At 38.5% G+C, this 20873-nt stretch overlaps 1 protein-coding gene across 2 annotated transcripts; it reads left to right on the top strand.

Moving 5' to 3' along the window:
- The first annotated feature begins 895 nt into the window (after window positions 1–895).
- On the top strand, window positions 896–20873 carry cul1a (cullin 1a). 2 transcript variants are annotated; one of them, XM_017707398.2, is made up of 22 exons: window positions 896–1134; window positions 5169–5525; window positions 6857–7034; window positions 7807–7974; window positions 8057–8107; window positions 8272–8362; window positions 8925–9088; window positions 9315–9477; window positions 10540–10670; window positions 10824–10931; window positions 11479–11585; window positions 11745–11793; window positions 11925–12056; window positions 13126–13243; window positions 15093–15169; window positions 15561–15692; window positions 16634–16726; window positions 16877–16924; window positions 17348–17430; window positions 17734–17839; window positions 18567–18680; window positions 20061–20873. In XM_017707398.2, the coding sequence occupies exons 2-22, from the start codon at window positions 5386–5388 to the stop codon at window positions 20139–20141; spliced, it is 2334 nt and encodes a 777-aa protein (XP_017562887.1). In that variant the 5' UTR covers window positions 896–1134; window positions 5169–5385; the 3' UTR covers window positions 20142–20873. The 2 variants fall into 2 exon arrangements, with proteins under 2 accessions (XP_017562887.1, XP_017562888.1); XM_017707399.2 differs by lacking the exon at window positions 896–1134 and adding an exon at window positions 3506–4785.

Raw genomic sequence — 20873 nt, 5'->3', positions numbered from 1 at the left:
TCAGGTAATCACTCTAAGTTAAGTGATACTTTTTTAATCCCACAAACGGGGAAATTCCACCTCCGCATTTAACTCATCCGTGAAGTGAAAGACCACATACACACTAGTGAATACATACACACAAGGGGGCAGTGAGCACACTTGCCCGGAGCAGTGGGCAGCCCTATCCACGGCGCCCGGGGAGCAATTGGGGGTTAGGTGTCTTGCTCAAGGACACCTCAGTCATGGACTGTGGGTGCTGGGGATCGAAACTTCCGGTCACAGGACCAGTTCCCTAACCTCCAGCCCACAACTGCCCCATGATTTACAGAAAGTAAATAAGTTAAAAAATATATATAAGAAAAATAAACTAAAATATATTAAATACACACAAAATATAGAGACAATATACATTTTAGAGTGACTTAGTGTTCTTTTAAGTGACTTAGTGTTAAAGTGTTATTGTCCATAGCAAAGATATGATGTAATAATAATGCTGATAAAGTGACTGAGTGAAATGGTAATTGGGGAAGTTTGTTATTATTATTATTATTATTATTAGTAATAGTAGTAGTAGTAGTAGTAGTAGTAGTAGTATCATCAAGCCTACCTCTGCATCCCGAGTTAAGTGTTTTCTGTTGTGCATTGTTCATTTGTCCTTCATTTGGATTATTGTGGTCTTATTTTCTTGTGAAATATTGTCCTTTATTCATCACTTATTTTTCTTCTCTAAAAGTGCAGTCTTTTTGTTTCTGCTTTATTAGAATGTTTCATCTTCGGATAAATTTTATTACGGTAAAATCATATATTTTCTACATTATTCTGTCACTTATTTTCTTCACTTTCATTGCTTCCCTGGAAAGCGACCACAGAAGCGGAACGTCGTACGCTGAGCGCCATGTTTCTTAGGGACGCGTTTCTGCGAGCACAAATCTGACGAAGTGTTTTATTTTTTATTTTCTGCTCTCGGTGTGAAGTGCTGCTGCTTTGTTCGTGAAAACTGGGAATACTTTGAGTCTGTTTTCAAGACGGGGGCGTCATTGTGAACCACAGTTTCGGAGTATTATCAGAAAGCTGTGGATTTAAGCTCGTGTTTTGTTTGTTTTTGTTTATTTGGGAGCTGCAGATTCGGCTCGCTGTTAGAGGATGGTGGTGGTAAGAGCGCCAACTTAGCAGCTTTAGCTCTGCTCAGCTACAGTAATATTCATTACAGTTAACCGTGTTAATCATAATTAATGCCTCCTTCACACATACAGGTGCAGTTATAGATGCTACATAAACGTGTGGAGGCATTAATGAAAGAACCTGAGTAATTCAGTTTAAATACCTGCTCAGGGCCATTTAGTTGAACTAGACTGGTTGTTCTATTTTTACTTTATCCTAATCTGAGCCTTTATTTGTTTACCTGTTTTTAGTTTTTATATACATTGATATCTGTGTGCATAAGAGTGCCATGGATTACACATGTTATGAGAGAACTGTAGTCGTGATGCTAAAGGCATTTAGGTTATATAGGATTTCTGTTAGAATCTTACTGTAAATAGAGACACAGTATTATAGCTTACTATGACAGAACACACCACGGGTACTGTATAGCATAGGAGGCGAAAAGGTTATTATTCTAGAAGTTGTGTAGAGCATTGTAGAAATTCAGTATTACTAACTTACAGGTCTTTTTAGAGAGCACTCAAACACAAAATATTGCCTGCTATTTGTATTAAAGACTTAGAAGAACAATCTTGAGCTTTTACAGGTAGCTAAAGCATTTGCTCTTATGAAGTATTGAACTGAAATGAACTGAATTCGTCCGCCAAACCACTTGAGTTTTTCCTTCTCTCTCTTTCATGGAATGAATAAACCGTCTGTCCTCCAGAATACAACCCAAACAGCTCTCTGATGGGATCATGTTTAGGGAGAGTGTGGCTCCACAATATATGAGCACAAAACAGGTTCGAAACTATTAAACTACGGAGAGAAACTTAACTTAACCTAAGACGATCTGATATTCAGTAGTGGTAGTATCAACTCATACTTCACGTCTTATTAAGATTTAATGGTGTGGTTACTTCAGAATCTAGTGGATATTAAGGAGAAAGTGGGAATAATATGTGCCTAAAGCTGAAGTTATGAGTTGTATACTTTTTTTTATCCGTTGAAAATGTATACAGGAAAATCTCAAAAGGAATAAACACATCAGCTAGCTAGCTTTTAGCTCCCCATACGAGGCCTTACTGTTTCACGTTAAACTCGTTAGCATTAGCGGCTAACGCAGATATAAAGCCAGCGAGCTAGCTGGCTAACGTTAGGCAGAGTTAAAATAGTGTCTAAACATGTAGCTAGCTTCATAAAAAGACCCAGCAGTTGTGTTTTACTCCGTGAACAAACCCCGCGGCTTCCAGCCTAGTCCGAATTGTATTTATTAACCGGCTGAATGTTGCTAGCTTGCGCCAAAAAGGGCCCGCAAGCGACTGCTAGGTTAGCAATGTCATTAGCCAGCTATGGCGTTGTAATGTAGTTTAAGTGAATGGTGCGAATGCAGCCACTGTTTTTAATGAAATAGCTGGCTGCCGTGCTACGACAGCTTGTCTGTCCATTGACAGAGGTCATCTAGGCTCGAAAGGTTAGTATTCAATTTCTCTATGGTCATGTTGATGGCAGTTGACGGGCAGTGAATGTTTGGTCATTGATAAACCCTAACTGGGCTGTTTTGGCAGCCTTCTTTTGCCTTATTAGGGAATAGCCTACCATTGGAATTTCACATACAGGCCACACTTGAGACAGCAAAGTAGTTTATGGCCAGTGCTGTTCTGTTACATTAGCTTATGTTAGCCACTGTTGTCCCTTTGCAGTTGTGTTTACACTATATGTCCAGAAGTCTGTAGACACCTGCTTGTCCAGTGTGAAATCTAGGGTGTTAATTGAGAGTTTGTCCCCCACCCATTTCCCACAGTAACAGCCCTCTACTCTTCTGGGAAGGCATTACACCAGATGTTTGAACATTGCTGTGAGGTTGATTTGATTGTATTCAGCCACTGGACTTTTAGTGAAGTCAGGTCCTAATGTTGGTTGAATATAAAATCAAATCAAATTTATTTGTATAGTGCTTTTTACAACGGATGTTGTCGCAAAGCAGCTTCACAGAATTCCAGAAAAGACAGAGTTTTAACAAGAAGAGTAAAAAACCCCAGTGGTCAGTTGGGTCAGTTCAGTTCATCCCGACAGGTGTTGGATGGTGCTTCATCACTTCATAGAATGCAGTTCCTTTGCTCCACAGCCCAGTGCTGGGGGGTTTTTGCCCTGGAGCTCATGCTTAGCATTGGGCATGGTGACAGGCTCATGTGTGGCCGTTCCAGAGTCCCATTCTAATGATGGTGCGTTTCTATGGAGATCACTATGGAGTTAATTGATTAGAAGGGCTACATGAATCTGTTTGGGTTTACTTATTTGTAGTAATGTGGTATTATAATAATAATAATAATAATAATAATAATAAGAAGAAGAAGAAGAAGAAGAAGAAGAAGTAGTAGTAAACACAAACACTGATAGGTTCATCTAGTTTCCCTGAGATTGAACTTCTTTGACCTTTGCTCCTGAGTTGCACCCTGTTACCTAAACAAAGGTCCTTGATTTGTGGTTGCTATTAAAAAACTAATTTAAATCAAAAAATGATTTTCAGAAATTATTGGGTTAGGGTTGAGAGAGGCTTATGTTTCAAATGAATTTATTTTTTTCGCCTGGCTTTTGAATCTTGCACTACTGATCTCTCGTTATATTGATGAAACTGCCTCAGGCTGAGGCATCAAATTAGGATGCTTGCTGCATAAAGCTTGTGTAACCAAACCATAGGCCTCATTTTCTAAAGGAAAACAGTGAAGTTATTTGTGTAGTGTTGATCTTTGCTTCTCTAAGTGACTCCCTATTAGGCTACGCTTTGTTGACTAAAGTGCATCATTGGACTAATTGCCCATGCAGTCTCTTCAAGTTTGAGAATTCATGGTCTGATGTTTGGATGTTGCAAGCTTGCTTGGTTTACAGCAGCATCTCTGGCTCAAAGCGCTCCACCGCCTATTTTCAGTTCCGTGCTCGCGCTCTTGAAGCTGTTGCTATGGTTACAAGGAGGGAACCCCAGAATATAATGAATAGTGTAGCTTCCTTACAAACAGCGATTATCCTGGAGGGGGGTAAGAGGGGGTGACGCTGCAGCTTCTTTTCTTTCTTTCTCGTATGTTTATTTTTTTCTAATCTTGACTTATTTCATCTGCAATCCACTGACGTCACTTTTCCCGCCTCTTCGCACATGCCTTGCTGTGTTGCATGAGAGATTTGGGTTTCATGCCACAGGGAAGACAAGTCAAGGTGGCCATGATTGTGACACTGCAGTCAGAAAGCAGCCCAGGACTTCCAAGGACAGGGCTTCTGGGCTTACATATACACCCATCCACCTTTTTTCTGCTTAATATGACAAGATACTGTTGCCCATCACGTGTAACACACTACATCACCTTTTTCTTTAATGCTGAGTTTTTTTAATCCCCCCCTGTCTGTGCAGTGGAGTGAGAGAAAGTCAAAAAGGACTCTTTCTTACTTATACATTTTACTGTACTGAGATGTCATGTAGTGCCGTCAGCTATAACTTTTATGGATACCTGCTGCTTCTGAAATCTGAAATGGGGAGAACATTATGCCATCATATAACATGTGAAATGATTGATTAGGCGCACAAGTTCTGATTACGTCCACATCAGATATGGCTGTTGAGACAACAATTGTTTTTATTTTTAAATCTATTTCAACTGGTATTAATTGGTAAGTGGCAGCTTAACACTTGGAGCCCACAGATTTGATTTTAGGTTGCACCGTTTTAGCCATATAGTACAGAGGTTTGATATCACTGTTTTCTAAACTGATATGAAAAACAGATCCTCCAAAGTGGCAGGTGGTGTGACCATTTCATCCACCACACCCCACAATTTGGTGTTGATTTTAGATGCAGTAATTATTAGTTTTTCTTAAAAATAACAATCATTATAGTTGGGTTAGGTAATCTCATCTACGTCAAAAAGGTTCTGTTTTTGGCAACATCTAACACGATGTAATTATACTGTAGATCATACATGGACATAATTCTAAAAATAGCTACAGGCTGTGTCCCTATATAACCTTAGACCGTCTCTGGTGTTTTTCCACAGTTCTCTTTCCTGACTGTTACTTGAAAGTGACTTGGTGACGGTTGCCAGGGGGTCAGAGCCCTTGTCTTTCCTCTACATCGTCTCCTCTGTCCGCCGTGCCCTATGGAGGACTAGCTGTCCACCGTCTCATTGAAAAGGGAAGCGAAGAGCAGAACGCCAGGAGGAGCATCTGACGCAGATCAGCAGGGCAGGGAGGGAGCGAGTTGGAGGGGAGAGGATGTCGTCAAACAGAAGCCAGAACCCTCATGGACTCAAACAGATTGGGCTGGACCAGATCTGGGATGACCTGCGTGCGGGCATTCAGCAGGTCTACACTCGCCAGAGCATGGCCAAGTCACGCTACATGGAGCTCTACACGTATCCTTATGTGTAGCGGACTTGTGTGTGTATGTCAGTTTGATAGCTAGAGACAGACACATGTATTTTGGAAATTACGTAAGAGAGTGAGGCTTGAATCTGGAAAACTGATAAGTGCTGCAATGATTGGTCATTGATTAGCGAGAGAGCGTCTGTGTGTGGTTTACTTAAAAACAAATTGGCTGTAAAAAGGGCGGCAACTTGCTGCAAATGATAACAGAACAAAACAGACTTGAACTACTGCTGAACGTGCTGTGTAATTTAATTGTCCACCTTTTCACTCAAGGCTGCTAGAGGCCTGCTCTGTGCACGCACCCATGTGTCAGGTGGACTAGTTGCAGTCTTCAGGAGGTCTAAGGAAGAAAAAAAGGCATGGGTGGTAATTGCTACCACAGTCAGGAGAAAGTCTCAGAACAAACACAGCGATTAGGACCAATCGCAGTCAGGGCAAGGTCCAGGAACAAATAAGGTGATCAGGACCGGTTGCAGTCATCGGGAGGTCAACTGCCTAGAGCAAACTGATCACTGCCGAGCTCGGAACTGTGCATGCAAGTAAATTTGTTTGTCTGACTTGCACCAGCACCACTGGTGCATCACTATGATGTACGGGTTATACTCTTGTGGGAGGGAGGCAGCTGAAGTTTTCAAAATCAGTCAGCGCAACAGCTTAATGATGACAGAACTTAATCTTCATTGACTAGAAACTCAGTTGACAACTATTTGGACACAAACTGTTTAATAGAGCACATAACCTATTAAAATATGCAGTGTTTGTATGTAAATTGAGGCATGTCTTATAAGCAGTTTCTTAGTAGTTGTCAGTAACAGTGAAATTACTGAAATGATCAGTTTTGCCAAGTCAATAGCGTTCTCTACTCAAATATCAGTAATCCAGACATCTTGATCAGTCTGGCTTTGTGTCTGGTAGCTTAGGGGTTAGAAAAAATTACAGGTCTTTGACCTATAAGTTGATAAGCAAAAGTTCAAATCCATGAATTACTTATTGCAGTATATGCCTTTTGAAGGTTTATGGATGTAGTGAAGGTGGACATGGAGATGGTTGGTGTGAAAGTAGAGGAGGTTATGGATAGGGCAAGATGATCCACTGTGGTGACCCCTAAAGGGAGCAGCCGAAAGAAGAAGAAAAAGAAGAAGTATGCCTTTTGAACCTTTTTGATCTGAGTAAATAACCTTAGGTTGTATGTCAGTTTTCTTTGCTATTGAGTCAAGATCTAACAGTTTATCTTTGTCAGTTTAGTTGATTTGTGTAAATAACCTGTACCTTATCTGTAGTTTAATCTGTTGTTAAAACCATAACTTTCTGCTCCCAGTCATGTGTACAATTACTGCACCAGTGTGCACCAGTCTAACCAGGCCCGCGGGCCGGGCGTCCCACCGTCCAAGCCTTCCAAGAAGGCACCCACTCCAGGAGGAGCCCAGTTTGTGGGCCTTGAGCTCTACAAGAGACTGAAGGAGTTTCTGAAGAATTACCTTACAAACTTGCTAAAGGTATAATAGTAGATCCCTGTTAAGCTGCTTCAGAGATAACCAAAAGACACAACTGGCAGTTGAAAGCACCTTTTTGCTCACTACTTATGGGAAGCTTTATCTGTTTTAGCCTCTTTATAACTAAAATGTCAAACAGTTGACATGGCTAGTCATTGATTGGTGCTAAACTTCGCTGGCACTCAATTAAGCAAAAAAAAACTTTAGGTGATGCTGGGCTACTACACTACTCTGCATTTTACTGTAGTATAAATGTTATATTTCTCTGTAATACTAATTCAGGTACCAATTTCTACCTTCTATAAATGTTACATATGCATTGGCAAACATTGCATATTGGCATCAGCACACAATTTCCATGTTGGTTCATTCCTAGTTTTGAATTTAAAATTACATTAAAAAGATTTTTCAGTGCTGTACTCCAGTGTTACATCCTTTGGAGCAGATGCAAGGACTTGTACTGGAAAAGTTTAGTGCTTTGCTGGTTTGTTAAGTGGTTTACTAAACTTAAATCAGTTCCCGTTTTAAAATTCCTGACTCAGGCTTTACGTGGTAATTTTATTTAAAACTGATGAATTGTTTATAGACACTAGTCATTACCTATTACCAACATCTTGAAGTTCTTATTAGAGCTTAAATAGTTGCACTTAAATGTGCACACAATTCAATGGCAGATACAGATTGGTTTTCATATAAGCTCGACCCTCATAATAAACATTTTTTTCTTTCTTTCTTTCACTCGTTCATTCATTCATTCATTTCTATGTCCTGTTAGGATGGAGAAGACCTGATGGATGAGAGTGTTCTGAAGTTTTACACACAGCAGTGGGAAGATTACCGGTTCTCCAGTAAAGTGCTCAATGGTATCTGTGCCTACCTCAACCGTCACTGGGTTCGGCGCGAATGTGATGAGGGTCGCAAAGGCATATATGAAATTTACTCGGTAAAGTTTATCCCAGGCCTGATTGGTTCCAAAGTGTCACATGCTCTCCAGAATGTAATATTTGGTCTTTTTCTCTGTTCAGCTCGCCTTGGTAACGTGGAGGGAATGCCTGTTTCGGCCTCTGAATAAGCAGGTCAGGGCTTCATATGATGCTTGAGGAAGGTTTTATTTATTTAGAGGGGACTGGGATTAATTATCATAAATGCATCAAAAAACATTGAAGACAGTTGCTTTTTTGAATGTTATTTGTTATTTTTCACTCACCTCCACAAACAGTTGTTCTGTTGATTATCCCAGGTTACAAATGCAGTATTGAAGCTTATCGAGAAGGAGCGTAACGGAGAGACCATCAACACTAGACTCATCAGCGGAGTGGTTCAGTCTTATGGTGTGTCCTCATAACCTTTCCTTCAAAAGTTTGGGATCAGTGTTTTCAGTAATATAAAATGGGATTGGTTGCAAATAAATGTATACATTTTAATATCTTAGTGCTGTACTGTAAGCTATAAAAATAAATAATTAAAATAATAATAATAAATAATTTAAAATTTGTTCAGAATGATGCACAGCACAACAGAAAGTTGTACGTCATCGGGAAGTTATAATACACTTTTTCTCCACGTCTTGCAGATAATGTTACAGAAGTATTGTAAACAAATAATGGGGAAGAAATGGCCTTTGGCTGTTTACTAATATCTAAATAATATTTGAATCCATATTGTGATTTATTATTCCATTTAAAATAACAAAAAAAAGGATTGACTCCAAACCTTTGAACAGAAATGTCATCAGGTTTGCTTATTTCATTTCGTATGCCATCAGGTTTGCTTATTACACTGTTAGTTACATAAACAGTGTATGAGGCACTTTGATTAATAATATAATGTATTAATAATTGTCTTTGATTAATACTATAATATGAGGATTTCAGCCTTTATTTCTTTATGTAGTGGAGCTGGGCCTGAATGAAGATGACGCCTTTGCTAAAGGGCCGACTCTGTCCGTCTATAAGGAGTACTTTGAGACTCAGTTCCTGGCAGACACCGAGCGGTTCTACACAAGAGAAAGTACAGAGTTCCTACAACAGAACCCAGTCACTGAGTACATGAAAAAGGTGAGGCTGCCAAGACAGGAGTGCTTTAATATTTTCATAGGACAAGTTTTGTTAATATATTATTTTCTTTGTGTAACAGAAATATGGAAACGCATTAATCGTTATCTGTTCTTGTTAAAATGTTTTAAATATTTATTATAACTTGTCATCTACATATTGTTCTGCCTACTCTGTTTTGCTTGTTTGCCAAACCGTGCATCTAAACCTTTGTGTGGTCATGGTGCAGGCTGAAGCTCGTCTCCTGGAAGAGCAGAGGAGGGTGCAGGTCTACCTCCACGAGAGCACACAGGATGAGCTGGCAAGGAAATGTGAGCAGGTTCTTATCGAGAAGCACCTAGAGATCTTCCACACCGAGTTCCAAAACCTTCTGGACGCAGATAAGAATGAAGGTATGGGATCTACAACGATTCTGACACTCAAGCCCTGAAAGCGGTTTTATAATATACTAAACAAAACCATTACATGCATAAGCATTTGGGTAAATATGTGTTTCTCTTCTGGTATTTGATATGTGCTAAAAATAGTATTTGCTTTACATTCTGTAAATAAGAATTATGCTTATTATGAATTATGTCTTTATGCTTAGCTTTCCAGTGTTTATGATCTTAAAGTTAACTCTATGTATGTAGTAGTAATAATATTATTATTATTACATATTATTATTATTATTATTATTATTATTATTATTATTATTATTGTGCTGTATTGCACAATATATTTTGTACAGTATTGTTACAGTATTATTATTGTTCACTGAAAAGCCTTGCATTTGATGAATCTGTTGTATGCATTACAAATGATAAAGAGGTGGGCGATATGGCAAGAATCTAATCACGATACTTCAAGAAATTTTTACGATACGAGTTGTGACGCAGTATTTACTTTTTCTGACATATGATCATTTGGAACAGGAAAAAGAACCAGTAGTGCCACATAAACACTATCAAAACGGTGATCACAGTGACATCTATTCAATATTTTATTTACTGTATTGCACTAAATCCATTTTTGCTGTCCTTATCATGAAACAGGCAGTTGGTCAGTGATCTACAAGTACTGGCGATACCCACAATATGTTCAGAAAAGCATATTGTATTGTGACATTATCAAGACAACAATATATATTGTCATATTGCCCAGCACTGCTATCACATTATGGTTTCCCATTCATGTTCATTTTAAACAAATCTATTTTCCTAATGTGATGTATTTCTGAGTGAAACACAGTGATATGATGGGTCTTTGAGCTAGGTGGGGGTGGTGTGAGGGGTAGGTAAAATGTAATCAAAAATCTGAAGACGCTTTAGAGGCTGAAGAGGACATTTGATTACAGGGGGGAAAAAATAATTTTGCTTAAAAGTATGACCAGAGACATGAACTAACAAGGTAAAAAAATTAATTAAAAAAATCAGTTTTGCTTGCTCAGCAGACTCTTTTCTCTTCGACTTCAGATCTTGGTCGCATGTACAACTTAGTATCAAGGATCACAGACGGTTTGGGAGAGCTCAAAAAGCTTCTGGAAACACATATCTACAACCAGGGCCTGGCTGCTGTCGAGAAGTGTGGGGAGGCTGCTCTCAATGTAAGCACAGTTTGTTAAGACATATTCAAAGATCTGTCTAATGAATTAAATCATATAATCTTTGACCATATGACTCAGCTAATTCAAATTTTTTTCAGTTTGTTGACTTGCAAGTATTATTATTATTTTTTTTATTATATATCTTTCAAACAGGACCCTAAAATGTACGTCCAGACTATTTTGGATGTCCATAAGAAATATAATGCTTTGGTGATGTCTGCATTTAACAATGATGCTGGCTTTGTTGCTGCACTGGATAAGGTATGCTCATCATGAAGGGTATCTACTCCCACTCCATAGTTAATCTGTGTTCAATCATGATGCACTTGTACCAGGATTTGTGTTAATGATTGTTGTCAGGCCTGATAGGGTACTCTATTGGGGTTATGTTTATGTCTCTCTGTAAAATGCATCCTTTTAGGGCTGATATATATTTTTTTGTCATTTATTTATTTTAATGGGTTGGAGTTTCTGAGCTTATATGAGAATAGTGCACAGTGATTTTGGAACCAATCGCACATACATTGATTTGGTACAGCGTTCATTAAAAAAAAAATCTCATTAGGAAATGAAAGGCAATCACCTTAGCAATCACCTGGGACTGTATAATCGTGGGATTTAATGGTAGTGGTTTTGTCAAGTCTCTAATTGTTTAAGTTTCTTTTTATTGTTTGTCCTCTTTTAAAAACAGATTTTTATCATCAAAATAATTGGTAACAAAACTAATGTAACTAGTGATAGCAGTAATGTTTAACCTCTCTAAAATAATTTATCTGCTGTTGAGGAAGTTACCATGTTGCTTTTCCAGGCCTGTGGGCGCTTCATCAACAATAATGCAGTCACCAAGATGGTCCAGTCCTCTAGCAAATCTCCCGAACTCCTGGCCCGATACTGTGACTCTCTGCTTAAGAAAAGGTGTGTGCATTTCAAGAACCACATATATGTTTACTAATCCCTCAGATACTCATGTAAATGCATGTTAAGGTATTTGAAGTGAGGATCTGGGTATGGGTGGTTTTACTGTGCTCAGTTTGGAGAGGATCTATTACACTTTTTTCTTCTGTATGAACCCAGCTCCAAGAACCCAGAGGAAGCAGAGCTTGAAGACACTCTGAATCAAGTGGTGAGTTTTTGCACTAACCGAAATATGAGCTTACTGACCAAAGTCAAATTTACTACTTTGCATAGATGCCTACAGCTGTCTATTTTGGTAACAGCTCCGCATTTGAATTCTCATTTTTCCTCCCACCATAGATGGTGGTTTTTAAATACATCGAAGATAAAGACGTGTTTCAGAAGTTTTATGCGAAGATGCTGGCCAAGCGACTGGTCCACCAGAACAGTGCCAGTGATGATGCCGAAGCCAGCATGATCTCAAAACTGAAGGTGCGGTCCTCTAAAAAAAAAAAAAAATGAAATACAGCGATATATGTTGTCAATATAAAATATACAGTGGCCCCAAAAAGCATTTGGGCATTTGTACCACAATTATATATCTGTTAAGTTCATTGTGTTGGGGAAACAAAACCAAGTGGCATTTAGGCTGTTGTAAACAGAAAAGCCAGCTGATCTATTTCAAGTCGTTATCGTTTAGAGTTTCTTTGCAGACATCTGCATGCGTCCAAAAATGCCTATTTTATTTATTTATTTATTTTGAAACAGCATTTTATTGTAGCATTACAAAACATACACACAAAGAATCCCTTTCCATCCCAGAGGTCCAATGAGTTATTGTTTACAATAAATTAAATAAGACATAAGTGAGCCACAATGAAATAGATAAAAAGATAATCTACCTTGTACACTGGGCATTGTACCATTTGCTCATGTTGTGTTTTATTGTATTGTCCTATTTTCCACCTTTTGTACATTTCTTTGTTCTTGATCCTATCGGTGAACACTCACCAACACTGTTGTAGGAAAAACAGCCCCAGACTTGGATGTTTTCACCTCTGTGCTTCACAGAAATCCTTAGTGTAGTTTCGTTGGCCTTTCCCTAAGTTTGTGACTGTACTGCTGTATTGCATAGCCCTGGCTAAAAGTGTTTTTCTCTGAAACAAATACCATTTTGTTGAACATTTTATGAAGTAGCAAAGAACTCCATTAAAAGTGTCCAAATATTTTTGGAGCCACTGTATACAGAATACATACTGTCCACATGTATAAGTCATTAATAAAATGCAAATTCCCAGATATTAACAGGATACATTGCGATACATTTTCAACATGTAGTACCTTTTTATATAGAATGGCTCACTTTAACACCAGAATTTTTCCAGTAAGTTGATAAAAATAGAAAATGGTGTCAGATGTCTCACTTGAAAATGATTTAGGAAGTGTTCTAACAAAAGCAGAAGGCTTTTTACGGTCAGTCTTGGCACAGTCCTACTGGAATTTGACAGTGAGTCATCAGCTTCTTTTAAATAACCAAATGTGACACTCTGCCTTCTTGCAGCAAGCGTGCGGTTTTGAGTACACGTCCAAGCTCCAGCGCATGTTCCAGGACATTGGCGTCAGTAAAGATCTAAACGAGCAATTCAAGAAGCACCTCACCAACTCTGAGCCTTTAGATTGTATGTATGCATGATCTGAGAAGCATTGCTAAATAGGGGTGTAACTGCATTCAGCTCATGATTGGATTCAGTGCACGAGTCCGTATTCTCAGGATAATTTTAACAAATGCAGCAGATTTTATCACTCCAATGAGAAACACACTTTTATGAGCAGTAACCCGCTCGCAAAGCCTTTGGGAGCAAGATATACACTCACTGAGCACTTTATTATGAACACCATACTAATACTGTGCATGGCTTTTCTCAGAACCCCATCATGGATTATATAAGATGTTGGAAACATTTCTTTGAGATTCTGACCCATGTTGACGTGATTGCATCACGCAGTTCTTGCTGATTTTTCAGGTGCACTGTCGTTACATGAGAAACTGTCGTTCTGTCACATCCCAAAGGTATTCTATTGGATTCAGATCTGGTGACTGGGAAAGCTACTGAAGAGCACTGAAGTTATTGTCACATTCATGAAACCATTCATGAAGGCTACTTTTGCTTTGTGACATGGTGCATTATCATGCTGGTAGCCTTTAGAACAGAGGTCTTTAATAAAAATTCAATTAGGTCCGTTAAAGAAAATTTTCTCAAACAAAGGTCCGGAACATCATCATCATGTCTAACTTGCATTATGACTCCGTGCCGTATACTGTAGTCAGCAACTGAATGTCAAATCAAAAAGTACAACTCAGTAATATTTTAACAACATTTATTGTGAGTTTTCAATTTTTAGAGCACATTATGTAAGATAATCTGGCTCACTTTCTTCTCCAACTGCTTGGTCAGGCCTCGTCCCTCCCGTATGTGCATCACTCACTCGAGTCTTGGTGCTCATCGTAATGCACAGATCTGACTGGCTGAGTAGTGTCACGTTTGATATTTACAACACGTGATTGGCCTGTGAGTTTCCTGTGCCGCTAAAGCTGCCCTAGCCGTTAAGGCTAGAAAAGTAACGAAATAAATAAATTCTTATATAAAGTAATAGTTTATTGGTTATAGGTCCAGGTCCACATAGGACAGTGGCTGGCTCTGGACTCGGACCACCTATTAGTGACCTCTGAAGATGGTAAACTGTGGCCATGAAGCACATGATGACCAACTCATACTCAAATAGGCTGTAGCATTGAAGCAATGATTGATTGGTATTAACAGGCCCAAAGTGTGCCACGAAAACATTCCCCATACCATTACACCACCTCCACCGGCCTGGACTGTTGATGCAAGACAGGTTGGGTCAGTGGATTTGTGCTGTTGGCGCTCAGTTCTGACCCTGCCATTTGTGTGCCTCAGCTGAAATTGAGAGACGAGGCTATGTTTGGTCAGTCTTAACCTGCCCAGTTTTGGTGAGCCTGTGTCCACTGCAGCCTCAGTTTTCTGTTCTTGGCTGACATAAGTGTAACTCGACGTGAGCTTTCTTCCCCCCATTCTGTTGGTTGCTGTGAAGCTAAAACCTTAACCTGCTGACCTGTATCTGCAAGATTGTATGCACTGCACTGTTGCCACATGATTGGCTGATTAGATAATTGCATGAATGGTTAGGTGTATAGATGTTCCTAATAAAGTGCTCAGTGTGTGAAGTCTCTGGATTGGTAAAAAAAATGTGAAAATTTCATGGAATTAGTATTCTGGACTCATATTTGTGCATATCAGTGTGTTCCCCCTGGTTTGTTGTGTTAGATGGAATGATTAATAGAATACAGTTGAAATCTTCTCCCTGATGCACATTGGCATAATTCTATGTCAGTGAATTGTTACACCCCTATTGCAAAAGATTTATCCTTATCCTATCACTAAAATGAACTGAAATTTGCTCCTGTGTAGTTTCCCGAATTGCTCATAAACTGTTTCTTTTCTTCAGTGGACTTCAGTATCCAGGTGCTAAGCTCCGGTTCCTGGCCTTTCCAGCAGTCCTGCACTTTTGCTTTGCCTTCTGAGGTACTACACACAGCACATCATATTATTTATACTGCAGTCATACTGATAGGCCTGTAGTAACCGAAAGAAAGAGGAGCGGGCAGACTGATATAATTGGCATAAGATATGGTGGTTAACATCTTGCTCATAAATCCATTTCCACAACCAAGTGTGCTTTATCACCTCAGCCAAGGATGTTAGCTGCTTCACTGATTGTCCTCAGGACCCCAAATCACATATGAACATGTTAAGTAATGTTTCAGTAATAATTGTTTTGCTTACTAATAAGGTCTTATTGTTTTTAATCATGCCTTTAACTAAGGAGCTTCTTCATTGCATTACTTTGTGACAGGGTTTTGTAGCTGTTTACTGAATGCACTGTTGCTCTCTCCACACTCGCAATCACACACAGTTGGAGAGAAGCTACCAAAGGTTCACAGCCTTCTATGCCAGCAGACACAGCGGCCGCAAGCTCACCTGGCTCTACCACCTGTCCAAAGGGGAGCTGGTCACCAACTGCTTCAAGAACAGATACACACTGCAGGTAGGACACTTGCAAAAAGAAAAAGAAATACTGCTTACAGTCACTATTATATAAATAGAAAGTCTAGGTTTAGACTTTCAGTTCTGCTTGTTTGCAGTTGGATTGAACCATGAATTCTGTCTACTGGCGTGGAATCAAAAGTCTAAAATTGCTATTCTGTTTAGGAAGGGTGAAATTATTTCAGTACAGTATCAAAATTTTATTTGAGACAGTATCAAAATGTAAAACTGTCACTGTGTCCCTCAGCCTCTTCTGTGTATTTTTCTTGGAAACCACTGTCTATGACCAAACTAAGCATCAGAGTGCCTCCTATCAGAATAAAGTAAATTGTGATTATTCTATGGACACACCTGTAATTAAATGACTAGGCACCAGATGCCTAGTTTTGATCACTGACATGGTACAGGGTGCAGACATTCACATAAGAACACAAGGCACATAGCAGACACTACTGCATCGTATCAGATCAAATTGTGTATTCTTTCACTTCTACCGTTCAAGGATAGTTTAAACAGAAACAAATTTTCTCATATACTAAACTACATTTGGCGAATGAAGACAGTTCTGACTTTGTTTTGGCTCTCAAATACAGCTGCACCGCATATCATTTGTTAATTATTATTACAATATCAGTGTCTGCAATACTAAAGGCACAAAAGGTTGGGAAATGCTAACAAGGCTCTAACCCATGCCCATTGTGTTTTTTTGTAATCATGCTCAAAGTAATACTTGTGAGTTTATTCATTGATATTTTAATATTTTGCAGGGCGTGTTGCAATAATTTCAGTGTATTTACAGCTCTGGTTGATGTATTTGTCTGTACTGTGTAGCCCTGTTCTGAATGTTAGCCAATGCTATCATGCTGTCACTAGGTAATGCACATTGATAGCCTCCAGTTGTCATGAAATCAAGTTTGGTAAATGCTTCTCTTTTATCTGCAGGCCTCCACTTTTCAGATGGCTATCCTGCTACAGTACAACACAGAGGACGTGTACACGGTCCAACAGCTGACTGACAGCACTCAGATCAAAATAGTGAGTAACTTTGATCACGTTGTACAAAGCAGTTAGTACAGCTAGCCAAATCTCAGTGAAAACACGCGCTTTCACGAATAGCATAAACAATGTGTCTGGTTTTATCATAAAATGTCATTATCTAAAACACTTACATTGTTCTTTATTTAGGATATTTTGGTGCAGGTCCTGCAGATTTTACTGAAGTCTAAATTGCTGGTAAGTATCATTTTTGAATTCTGAATGTAGGATTTAGCAGTTAATATACCAAATTTTACCAGTTTCATTGGTTTAATGCTTACTGGCCCCTATTATCTTTCATTCAGAGTTGAGCCCTTACAACAAAAAAAACTATTTATTTTTGAAAAATCATGGTATGGCATTGTTTGATGGACTGTTTTTAAAATAAAGTGGCCACTAAAACACAAATGGGGCATAGTTTGGCTTTTTCGTGTAAAAGGTTGAAAAATAAACAGAAAAACTTACAATCTAGAAAAGGTTTGAATGGTTAATATATGGTTTTTCATTGGTGGGGCTCAGTTAGCAATAATATTTTTCAGTCAAACATTCTTTCAAGCAAGACCACTGAATGGCAGCCTTGTGATACCAACATGCTGACTGATTGTTGTATGTCATGTGCAGGTGCTGGAGGATGAGAATGCTAATGTGGACGAGGTTGAGTTTAAACCAGACACCCTCATAAAGCTCTACCTGGGTTATAAAAAGTAGGTCACTGAATATTTTGAACATATGCTGTGCTTCTCCAGTTTGACACTACTTTACAGACTAAATAATATGATAAAAGGGACTACATGTGAAAAGTGCACTTGGCCACATCGTCACGGATGGTATTATTTTGCTAATGCTGATTTAATTTGTGTTGTCCCTGAAAATACCATATAAACAAAAGACATGCAAATGGTAAATGTTTTTCAACACTATTCCAGTCTTTCGTGTTACAATATGAATAATTATATTATAATTGTAATATATACAATTATGAATTCCTCTTCATCTCATGTATGCAGTAAAAAGCTGCGAGTGAACATCAATGTGCCAATGAAGACCGAGCAGAAGCAAGAACAGGAAACCACTCACAAAAACATTGAGGAAGACAGGAAACTGTTGATACAGGTAAGCACTCACTCTGCAATCTGGGACACTTTCTCCATTTGTTCCACACTTCCTATTCTGTCTGCCAAAAACAAGCTGCTGTTGCTACATAGTTTCCCATATACTCATTAAAATTTCTCGCTATCAGTCTCTGATGTAGTTTACCGTCACTCCTGGGGCCATATGGATGAGTGTACATGGACATATTTACCCATAAAAGTAAAAAAAAAATCATCTCATTAATAACCAAAACCATACATGAAGACAGTTTCACAACTGATTGTCCAAATCTTCCAATAGTGCCAAGCAGTATCTTCTGTAGGATACAATAAACATTAATGACCACACAGATTGATCATTTGTAGAAACAGTCACATTCATATATCTGAGAATGTCCTTTTTTATTTATTTTATTATTTTTTAAAAATCTATCAATACCCAGTAAACTCATACACACATGATTTGCACCAGCAGTGGAAAAGTACATTTAACATTGACAACTATTTAAATCATTTAAACTGTATAATGCTCTGCACTTTTTTGGATTCAGTCAAGTCACATTTCCAGTTAATTCCATATTTTTCCACTAGATGTCAGTTATTCACCTTCTGAGAATCCAGAGGAGTATATCTCACATCCAGTTTCACAAAAAATGATATTTATGTAGATTATAAAGATGCCCTTCATACATATGCCACCTGGTGTAAGTTAATCAAATATATATTTGTTAATAAAACAAATCATGCAGGCAGCCATAGTGCGAATCATGAAGATGAGGAAGATGCTGAAGCACCAGCAGCTATTGGCCGAGGTCCTTAACCAGCTCTCTTCTAGATTCAAGCCCAGAGTTCCTGTCATCAAGGTAAAAAGTGAATGAATATTCTTAGCAGCTCTAAAATTTGTATTACTATGATCTTTTCTCCAAATATCAGCGTGCATTTGGATGCAATGTTCACAGCAAGACTTGAACCAGAAGCAGGAACCACAACATTTCTACATTTCATTGGACCACTGCTGTGGTGCTTACAGTGTGCTCCTCTGATAATCAAGAGGATTTTTGATGGTGGTTGTGCTTTGCAAACAGTTGTAAAACATACATACTACTACGGACATGGACAAAATACAGTCCCATGAGGTCACTCGCTCATTAGCCTAGTGCTTGCAATATTTTCTATTCAGTGATACTCAGCATGCAGTAGCCTAGTCTAGCAGTGGTGGTAATAAATAGGGTCTCACCAATACGAAAAAAGGAGCAAACACTGCTGTTGCTATTAATATTGGCTGATATAATTTTCTATTTAGATTTTATTTATACTCTAATAGTTTGTTAAATATGTCCTGAAATTATTATTTAAACTGATTGTGATTGTCTATTGTGAATTGTGAAATGACTTTTTTCTCAATAGTCCGTTTTTATTAAACTATATTAACAGCAGAAACTCATTACTTTAAATAAAATATGTACAGTAACACTGGCGTCTGATAATTACCCATTGTTTTTCATCAGTTTTCTTCATAGGAAAGTTTTTTTTTTTTTTGTGAGTGCCTTGCTACTGTCAAGCTAAAGGTTAGTTTAGAGTTAAGGTTAGTTGCATTTTTAGATCATATGTCATTTAAAATAAGGTGTTTTGTGTTCAAATTCCCCAGTTCAGCTTGTGTTGCTGCTGCAAAGTTAAGCTGGAGATCTGTTTGGAGGAGTATCTCAATGGCATTCCCCTGCTGGGATTCAAACCCAACACTGCTGTACCCAAAAAACACGAATTTGAGTTTTATCTGCGGTATTTTTCACTGATGCCAAAAAAAGCATGTCATTCATACTGACTAATGTTATCGCCCAACCAATATAATAGTCAGGCCCAAGTCGTAAGGCACCCTGTAGGTTCTTGTGTATTTTTATTTATTTATTTTTTAATGTGTTTGTATGTTGGCTCACAGTAACCGGCCCAACTCATTACTGGCCCATCTCCTTTTATCTGTTTTGGCATAGACTGTTATGTCTGTACAAATTAGTGCTCTTTATTGTCATAAAAGAAAGATTTACCGCAGCTGATATTTTTATTCAACATACTTGGCCTCTTCAGATTCAAAGAAGAAACTTTTTTAGGGCAGCACAACCTGCCATATGTTTATCATTAGCTATGAATGTGGAACATAAAGTAATAACCTACAGAAATGGCTTGACTAAATATAGAGTAAATGGTTTAGTATGGTTCTAATCACTGATTTGCCTTTCCACTTTCAGAAATGCATTGACATCCTCATAGAGAAGGAATACCTGGAGAGAGTGGACGGCGAAAAGGACACCTACAGCTACTTGGCTTAAACGTTTTCTTTTCGTTCACCCCTCCGCATCTTCCCTGTGTCTCTCTTGCTCTCTTTTAAGTTGTCTCTTATGTAATAAACATCATTCCTTTTGACGTTCGGCCTATGTCGTTGGGAATGTATGAGCGCAGAAGGGATTTTGAAAGTCAAAGAAGGAAGACAGAGCACGAGAATGCGCGTGTGTGTGTGTGTGTGTGTGTGTGTGTGTGTGTGTGTGTGTGTGTAAAACATTGTAGCAGGCATGAGCTGGACTTCCCTTTAAAGCACCATGAGTGTCTCGGAGCGGCTCGCTTTACCTGACCTGGCTCAGGACTGACAGACTTCATCATTGTAAATAAACCTGAACGGAGACCTACTACCTTAAATCTTGTGAAAAGCAAACTATTATTGAAACACCCATTCAGAAACCCTTCATGCTAGGGGTTGCATGCAAACTGCTGCATCTATTTAAATGAAAGAAAATCATCCAGAATATCACGACAAACAGAAAAAGTATGGCATTATTAGAGGAATTAAGAATACTGCCACATAGTGTAGCAGTGAAGTGTTTTAAAAGAGGAAAAAGGAAAAAAAGAAGTGATTTTTAGCTGCACATCCCGGGAAAAAAGAACGTGTTGTTTGACCAGGTCCTCGGATGTGTACTCGGCATCGTTTCCTGCTATCAGAAAAACCATTTGTATAGTGTGGTTCACTTTTTTAAATGTGTGGTAAATAAAAATTAAAGGTTTCTGTA

Source organism: Pygocentrus nattereri, chromosome 19 (genome assembly GCF_015220715.1).
Source record: "Pygocentrus nattereri isolate fPygNat1 chromosome 19, fPygNat1.pri, whole genome shotgun sequence".
Classification (NCBI taxonomy): Eukaryota; Metazoa; Chordata; class Actinopteri; order Characiformes; family Serrasalmidae; genus Pygocentrus; species Pygocentrus nattereri.
The sequence above is the reverse complement of the archived record's forward strand: the minus strand, read 5'-3'. Positions and strand labels throughout refer to the sequence as shown.